The following is a 9,540-nucleotide window of genomic DNA, read 5'->3' as shown; positions in this document are numbered from 1 at the left end:
GATTGTACAGAGAGATTCTACATGCATAGAACTGGTTATCTGCACAATTAGTGAGATATCACAATTCATAATAGGGTTGAAAACAAATATTATATTTAAAAATTGATTATTTAGAAGTTAAAAAAGACACTTTTAATCTAATAACAATTTAGTACTTGAACTATAGTTTATAACGATTTTGTCCACATACTTTTAATTTAATAACAATTTATACCCTTGACTTTAGTTTGTAAGATTTAAGTTTTCATGGTTAATATGTAATACTTTAGTCCATAAAATAAAACTCATCAAAAGTATTGTATGTAACGATTTATTACTTTATCAAGATACATAAGAACTCAAATATATTTTTATAATATGTTTCACAATAGAGACTAACATCATTACAAATTTTAAACTGTGAAGATTAAATTGTTATCAACTAAACTTTAAATTAAAGTCTTGTTCAATATCTATTTTGTTTTAAGTTTTGTAATTTTGAAAATTTAGGTTACAATCACTACTTTTACCAACACTTTTCTTGCTTTGTTACTTACAAATACGTTTTAAAAAATCAAGTTAAATTTTTAAAAACTAAAAAACCGAAAATAGTTTTAAAAAAGTTGGTTTGTTTTTAAATTTTCCTTAAAATCTAAATGTATTTTTAAAGAAGGTGAAAAACTTACCCAATAAAAATAATAGTTTGAAAACAAATATAATTTTCAAAAACACACAACTAAAAGGACAATTCTTACGAACAATTACGTCAACGAGAATACAAAAATATCACTTTCCTATAACTATCTACTATAAATATATTCATTGTTTCTTTAATTTTTTAATTTATTTAAGAAATATTAAAAAGTGTAAAGTGATAACACCTTTTCTTTATTTAACTACACATTTAGTTACTAAAGTTTGACATTTATACCTATTTAATCCTTAAATTTTCAAAATTATAAATTTATTCCTTGAGTTTTTAAAATTTTTAATGAATTTGCTGAATACAAAATTGAAAGTTTGGAGTTCCGTTAAACAGAAAATTCAAATTTATATCTATACATCAATTAATTTTATAAAAATATGTTGATATGTAGAACCTATTAGATTTTAGGGATCTATTAAATACAAAAATGAAAGTTTAAGTCTTATTTAGTAACTTATGATTTTTTTTTTTTTTGAAATTAAGCCTACAAACGCTTCTACTATTTCTAGATTTCTTGTTTTGTTATCTATTATTTACCCATATTTTTAAAAACCAAGCTAAATTTTGAGAATTAAAAAAGTAGTTTCTAAAAACTTATTTTTGTTTTTGAAATTTGACTAAGAATCCAATTCTTATACTTAAGAAAGATGCAAAATATTGAAAGATGTAAGAAAATAGGCTAAATATTTAAAAACTAAAACTAAAAAACGAAACAGTTACCAAACGAGACCTTAGGAACTTATTAGACATTTTTAAAGTGTAGGGACCAAATAGATACAAACCTCTAGGGTGTGCATCGGTCGGTCGGTGTCGATTTTAAAAGAAAACCAACACCGAAAATTGACCCAAAAAAGGGTGTGAAATTCAATCGACGGTCGGTCGATTTTGTCAGTTTTTTATTACGAGTAAAGCTAAGGTGAATGAAAAGGAAAGATGAATTGATAAAGTGTTATTGTTAGGTTAACATAATTTGCAACTTTTTAAAGTTTAAATCAATAACTTTATAATGAAAAAATTAAAATCAATCATGTAGCGGGTTTGAAAATTAGGCAACATAATAAAGAAAATAATGAATCAATACTAAGGTGGTAGCTTGGGCTTGGATTGATGGTAGTTGACTTGCTTTTATACTTATATATATTTTTTAAAAAAAAATCTAAAAGAACTAATACACACACGCACATGCACATACACAGATAGATATAGACCTCTAGGGGTATGCATCAGTCGGTCGGTTGTCGGTTTTCTTCCAAAGAAAACTGACACAAAAAAGCGTGTGAAATCTGACCGATGGTCGATTGGTCAATTTTGTCGGTTTTGTTTTTGTTTTTTTCCTTTTACAAGCAAAGCTTGTGAATGGAAAGGAAAGGTGAATTAATGAAGTGTTATTGTTAGGTTGACGTAATTTGAAACTTTTTTTTAAAAAATTTTAAATCAATAATTTTTAATGAAAAAAATTAAAATCAATATTGCTAGGGCAGGTGTGTGTGATATATATATATATATATATATATATATATATATATATATTATATATGTATACAAAATCAGTCGGTTGATTTTCAGATCTTTTATATGAAAATCGAAAAACGATCGACCGACCTTAATTTGGGTCAGTTTTGATTGGTCGGATCAATTTTTGGTGCCTTTATGCCCCCTCCCCCCTACAAACTTCAATATTCAGCACTAAATTTGTTAATCTCTAAGGGTGTGTTTGGGGCAAAAATTACCCTAAGACTATAGTACCACCTCTTGTTACAGTAAATACTATTTCATATTCCCCAATTAACTACAATCAAAACTCTTTCAAAACCCCCTATTTACTATAGTATTTATTATTTGCTACAGTTTTTACTATTTTACATTCAACATTTTTTTTTTAATTTTCTGTTATAATTTTTACTATTTCATTCTCAAACTAAAATAATTTACACCTCAAACACATACTATTATAATCCAAGCTAAAATAATCTACACCCCAAATACAAATTATTATAACCTAACTATAATAACTTAGGACTATAGTAACCAACTTATTGTCCCAAACGCCTCCTAAAAGATCGAAGATGGGAGGCCAACCACCTCTACATGATGATTGCCTATTCACGATTCAAGTAGAATGGACCTTTGTTTCAAGTGATTTGATTAAGTTGATTTATGTCATCAAGTAAACGTATTAACTTATGCTAATTTTATATTTTCTAATTGTTGGGGTTGATATCCTAAATTTGTGGGTCCTGTAGTTTGTAATTGTAAGGTACAAACAAATTATTTATTTAATAAAATATGAGATGTTTTATTTGACATTTAGTAGCATTAACCCACAAACCAATAAACTAACATCCAAGGTTATCTTAGGTTAAATATGTATGTAGAGACATACAGGTGGATCATGTTTAAGTGATAGCCTAAATAGTCTGTGATAAATGAATAAGGTTGGGTACCTTATCTTAATGACGCTATGAATACGACCCACTTTGTAGATATTACAATTATTGTAAAGTGCTCCAAATGATCTAATCCTGATCATTCATGTGGAGATATGTAAGCGAGAGTATTCTATACAAAGGAGTTTGTATAAGACCGGACCACGAAATGACTAGTCCCATTATATAACGTAGTTAATAGTAGAGACTTACATTTCACTAGGATGACCATAAGTGACATAACCTGAATCCTGAGTGAGTTGTAACTCTTGCCTATGAAGGCGGTCCTTTGATTTGTACGAGCAAGAGTGGCTAGATCGTCGACTCAATAAGTCTACCATTTTAGAGATTCGTTTGATTAGAGAGCTAAGAACATAGTTACACAAGACAGAACTCACTCATTCCTTGATGTCGGGGTAAGTAAATAAATTGCTCTCTTAAGGGCTGATTTTAGGACTTGAACAATGTGACACCACACCCTTTCTTGGCCCGAGAGGGGTTTTGTCATAGTTGGACTACGACTTATTGTTCATTAGAGGGATTAGTCTGTAGTTTTGACCCAACTGTACTTACGAGCAATTTGCGAAGTGTCATCACTCTGTTGATTGGTTAAATCCAATTGACATAGAAATATATCTGTAGTGTGAAGAATTCAACTTTTGGTCTTTAGTGGAGTGACCAATAAATGGATGTTGAATAATTTAATTATAGGAGTTTAATTAATTATTCAAGTACCATTGAAGATTCAATCTACAAGTCTATAAGGTTTCCCTCTGTAGCTCAACAAGGATTTATGAGAATCAATTTTGGATTAATTTGAATTATTGATATTAATTGAGAGAATTAATTATGTGATATAATTAATTTAACTTAATTATATATGATATAATTAATATAATGTATTTGATACATTATATAAAGTTTATTTAAGAGGAAATAAATATTGGAGATATAATTCAAATATGAATGATGTGAATTGGATTCATATAACTAAATTTTTATAAATTGAGATTTAGATTAAATACCATGCATTAATGAGAGAATTAAAACTATAAGTTATATTGTATTTGATACAATATTAATCTATAGGTTATGTATTATATATGATATAACATATAGTTATATATATATAATAAGTTAGTTATTATATATGTATAATATTTATTTAAATTTAAATTATTTTATTTTATTTTAATTTTAAAAATAAAGGAAGGGAAATAACTTCTCTCCTCATAGGGGTGATAATCTTCTTCAAAAAAGACTTATGACAGAAGCCTTCTTTGGTTTTTTGTGATCTTTCTGAAAATTTTCTCCCAGTCACTCTCTTCTCCTCTCAATCTCTTCCTCCTCCAAAAATCACAAAGCCCACACCTCTTGTGATTCTCAACCCCTACAGAGAATACGGAGGTCTCACTTGTAGTGGTGACCATTCTAATTTTCCTTGACCGTGATCAATTCGAAGAAGAGGATTCGTGAAGAACGATTCTTCAAGGGTAAGTTTTTTGATTTCTAAACCCTAATTTCCTTTTTCTCCTCCCTTGCATGTCATAAAAATTTTGTGTTAATGCATAATTTTTTTTTTTATTGTTCTGTAAAATTCTTGATTCTGTGAAAAAAAAATTAAAAACTGGACCGATCTCCGCTTCCGCAATAGAACTTCATCGTTCCTTCATTAATTTGACATCAAAACTTGAAGCATTGAGAGGTGAGGTGAGGTACAATCTCACGAATTTAGCTAGAATTTGTATTTTTCTAAAAAGCCTAATTACAAGTATGAAAATCAAACTTCCAACCTCCTCAAAAAAGATAATGCATATTATACACCATTGAACTAAGTTCGTTCTCACAATGTATATCACTTTCTCATCTTACCACAGTAAGATTAAAATCTAATATATATCACTTCCCCATCTTACCACAGTAACATTAAAATCTAATATTTAACATAAGTCGTAATAAATTTGAGAGTGACCCATAATGAATACTGGCATCTTAGTGATTAAAATAAGGTTATTTGAAATGATTTTTGAAGTGCTTAGAATAAATGTTAAAAAATAACATTTTGATAGTCAATATTGTTGTCGATAATCATTTAGGCCACGTTTGGTAACCATTCGATTTTTTGTTTTTGTTTTTAAAAATTAAGTCTACTTCATCTACATTTCTTACAATGATTGCATCTTTCTAAGTAGAATGGTTGAATTCTTAGCCAAGTTCCAAAAACAAAAACAAAAAATTATTTTTTCTAGTTCTCAAAATTTGGCTTGGTTTTTTAAACCATTAGTGAAAAGTAGATAATAAAGGAAGAAATTTGAGGGTAGAAAGAGTGTGAAAATAAAAACAAAAAACAAAATGATTACCAAACAGGACTTTTGTTTTTAAACTTTGGTTTATCATAATCCAATCCCTACACTTTTAATTATGTAACAATTAAGCCTTTAAACTTTAATGGTATTAATTTAGTCCACACAATTTAAAATTACAACTTAGTCCTTATTGTGAAAAAATATTACTAAGATCGATAAATTTCTTGTTTATGTAAATCGATAGACTGATTAGCGACCAAATTTTAAAGTAGAAAAACTAAATTGTTATATATTAAACTTCATAGACTAAATTGTTATACAATTAAAGGATAATGATTAAACAACCTAAAGTTTAGAGACTTAATGACCAAAAATGTTTTTTAACCCATAAACAAAATTAGGGATGAACACTAAAACCGACCAAACCGAGTTGAACAAAACCAAAAATTTGATTTTTACTAAAGATTCAGTTCGGTTTAAAATAATAAGAAAACTAAAATTTTCAGATCTGGTATATCTAAAACCAAAATTTTCGAATCGATTGATTCGGTTACCAGACCTAACTGAACAGTGAACATCCCAGAACAAAACTCTACCTTAAAAAACATGACGGTACAACAATGCACAAGAAAGCAGACGGGGGATAATACACAGAACAAAGTTAGCAAGCATTAACTAAATGAAGTCCTAAACCATTTCACATACAGAAAGCCCTCCTATTACTTTCAACTAAGACAACCCCACATAACACACGGGTTATAAAAGCAACATTCACCTTGAAAGCCTAAGAATTTAAGGATTCCAATTCTTGAAGTTACTTTGTAAAGAATGGCACCATTGAGAGAGGAAACAGTAAAACACAATCCTCTTTGGAAGAAAATTAGGGAACATAGTCCTTTTTGGTGGAAAAGCAAACTTTCAAATGAAAGAATACAATGGGAATAAAAAAAAGCCCGAAAAAGATGTGGAGAGCCAAGCCGGATACAGAATGGGGAACCAATGTAATAAAATATGACCTATCAAGTACTTACAAAAAGACTTAGTGACCAGTGCACCTAAGGAGAAACATAGAATCTAACAAGGAACCAAACATGCTAAAATATTGCTCTTGAACCCTAAAGATTCTATTGTTTCTCTCACACAACCCCTCAAAATGGAACAAACCCTGACCTATAACAAAAAAGGGTGGGTATAGAAGAACCTTCACGATCGTCTTCCTACAACGACAAAGAGGGATTGGGTCAGACCGGTAAAGAAGTCCTACTAGGAACTATGAGTGTACAGATAATCTAACTTCGAGACGTACACTTTCCAAATGCTCCTAAAGAGGATAGGAGAAAGAGAAGGAATTGAACCAACAAGGCAGAGACGGCTGGTCCATAAAGGCAGAGCAAAAGGTATTCAAGCACTGAACCGTAGAGTCAACAGGTAAAAAAAGCAAGACGTCCTCGAATCAGATTAAGGGATACTGACTCATCAAGCTTCCTGGGAGGGGTTCTATTTTTTCAATCATCAACAAGGTTTTTACTATGGGGGTATCCATGAAAAGAGAGGGAGTTTTCAAAGCTCATGCTCATCTAGTCAATGTATAGAGCATATCTTCAGTGGGATTTCATCCCAATTCCTCGTTATTTTTCTTATGATAAGATTACTCCATCTCATAAAAAACAAGTTTGTCGAATCAGAGAAAGATCACCACAATAATAGCAGTATGATGCAAATCGAGATTGTTAGTACTTCGGTGAATTGTCATAGGAAGGACCATGTCTTCAGATCAAGAAGACCAAACAATAACGTAAAGCAGGTTATATAGATCAAGAGAAGACATCAATCAATAACCTCAACTGTTTTCAAAAGAAAACATCAATCACATGAGCATAATAAATTAATAGATCTAAATAATCGAACCAAGAACATTGTAAAGAACAAATTCCTGATCCGAACTATGAAGAAAAAATATACTATCATTCACATCAAATTGTAGGTAGACAAATGATTTTGACACAAATATTATTCTTTGGTACATATTTCTTTCCAAACCCATACCCGTCCAACAGTAAAATGCTAGAAAAATCTTTATCAGAAAGGGAACATATTTGAAATGGAGAAATAAAAAAGAGGGCAAAATTCACAAAATTCTAACCTTCCAGCGATAACCCCGAAGGCCATCCAAATAGCAGAAATCAAGCAGTGCACAGCTGCGCACCAAATCAAGGCAGCAGAGCCAAAGGGAAAAATTGCCACAATATTTCAGCCATTAGTATATTGAGAAATCCGGGAAGCCATGTTAGCAACTTGAGCTTGCAATTGAGATGCCCTGACTTTGGCAGCCGTAGCACGGTGAAAAAACTGCTCCCGTGACAATAACCTCACATTCCTCAAGTACTGATCGAATTGTATTGCCCCATCCTGCACAGCTTTATCCAATGAATATATAGCATCTTCTATTGCTAAATCTGAAGCAGTACACTCAAGCACCTGCTTTGAAAGCCCATCAACACATTCAAACGCATCATCGGCTTCAAAATCATTGTTAATCTTCCCCTCATTCTCCCTCAACCAAGCTTCCAAAACATCAGTATTCATCAAAACCATCTGCAATTGCTGCTCTAAACCCTCCTTCTCATCTTGCATCTCTTTCAAACCTTTATTTAGCTCCTCCTCCCTCTGTCTCAACACTCCCTGTGCACCAAAAAGTCCTTCCATTTCAGCCTCCCTAGTCTTTCTTAACCCCACAATATCATTATGCACCATCTCCACAAGCTTATTAATGGCATTTCGTTTGAAAACTTCATTAGGATCTTCCGTATGAGGCTGTAGACGCGCAGCAGAAGCAATATCATTACCACTACCATACGGCGACGGTGGGTAAGCCCTCGGCGGAATTGCCGGGCGTGGGAAAGCAGCAGCACCCATATTAGAAGCAATCGAAGAATTAACACTATTACGCCCAAAACTAGAATTAGGACTCGGAGAAGCACTAGGGCTAGGGCTAGGATTCGGCCTCCGTTGAGAATAAAGTGGAGGATCACGACCAAACATAACGCTCAAATTACGAACCAATTCAACCAAATTAGAGCTCGGATAAATCCAATTTTGCAAATAAGGGATTGAGACCATACCGGAGGGATTAACATGAGGATGAGGGCGCTTGATGATCATATCTCGAGTTGGGTTCACGTAAACGCAAGGGGGGTGTCGAGGATACGATTCCATGAGCCAAATAACAACCGGAATGTTGTAGGTAACGCCTTGGAAGGACATGGGAACGGTTCCATCGGATTGAAGAAGGTTGACGGAGCGGCCATCGTTGTGCGTGAAAGTTGCAGTACGAGGGACTAACGACGGGAAGGCGGTGGTGAGGGAGACCAAGTGCTGGCGGATCAGCCACTTGGTGTCTTCGGAGTAGGGGAGGGCAGAGGGGCCGCGCTGAGAGAGGACGGAGCTGAGGAATTGTTGGATTATCTGAGGATTGGGCGGCGAGGGATCGGAGTGAGACGGCGACGGTACCATAGCATAGAGATTGACGAATCGAAATTGGGAAAATTGATTGGATTGCTTCTATTGATCGGAGGATCTGATCGCCGGAGATGGATTTTTCTTAGGGGAATTGGGAATTTCACATTCACAAAGGAAAAATGATACGCGAAGGCAGAGAGAGACAGAGCGCGTGCCTTAGTGTGGAAGAAAATGAAATTGTGGATTCATTGAAATTAGGTTAAATAATAAATGGTGTCTTTTATTTATTTTATTTTTTATTTTTTTATAAAACTAAAATAATAAATGGAGTTTTCGAGATTAATAATATATTGTTGATAATTCTCGCAAGTTAAAAAAAAAAAAAAAACTGAGTAATAATCGATTTGAGCCCAAAAAGTTTTTTTTTTTTTTTTTTTTTTTTTTTTTTTTTTTTTTTTCAATTCAAAAGTAATCTCATTTAAAATCTACTTTTTTAACGTCTTTCCATCTTTTCAAACTTTGATGGGGGACCTACCTTGTGAAAATACCATTTTGTCTCCCAATAAAAGTCAATTTATTCATCTTCCCGTGAAAACTTCAACCATTATTAGATTCTCTTCTCGCAAAGAAGACCCATCTTTCGTGGTCGTTGGACATATTCCGT

At 32.4% G+C, this 9,540-nt stretch overlaps 1 protein-coding gene across 1 annotated transcript; it reads right to left on the bottom strand.

Moving 5' to 3' along the window:
• Positions 1-7,322: 7,322 nt before the first annotated feature.
• On the bottom strand, positions 7,323-9,113 carry LOC120081956 (protein ELC-like). Its single transcript, XM_039037145.1, has one exon. The coding sequence runs from the start codon at positions 8,928-8,930 to the stop codon at positions 7,668-7,670; it is 1,263 nt and encodes a 420-aa protein (XP_038893073.1). The 5' UTR covers positions 8,931-9,113; the 3' UTR covers positions 7,323-7,667.
• Between the last annotated feature and the right edge of the window lie 427 nt (positions 9,114-9,540).

This window comes from Benincasa hispida, chromosome 7 (genome assembly GCF_009727055.1).
Source record: "Benincasa hispida cultivar B227 chromosome 7, ASM972705v1, whole genome shotgun sequence".
NCBI classification, from domain to species: domain Eukaryota; kingdom Viridiplantae; phylum Streptophyta; class Magnoliopsida; order Cucurbitales; family Cucurbitaceae; genus Benincasa; species Benincasa hispida.
The sequence above is the reverse complement of the archived record's forward strand: the minus strand, read 5'-3'. Positions and strand labels throughout refer to the sequence as shown.

What these genes read in the sequence shown, in the direction of transcription:
- LOC120081956 (XM_039037145.1), bottom strand. Translation starts at nt 8,930, where the DNA reads ATGGTACCGTCGCCGTCTCACTCCGATCCCTCGCCGCCCAATCCTCAG.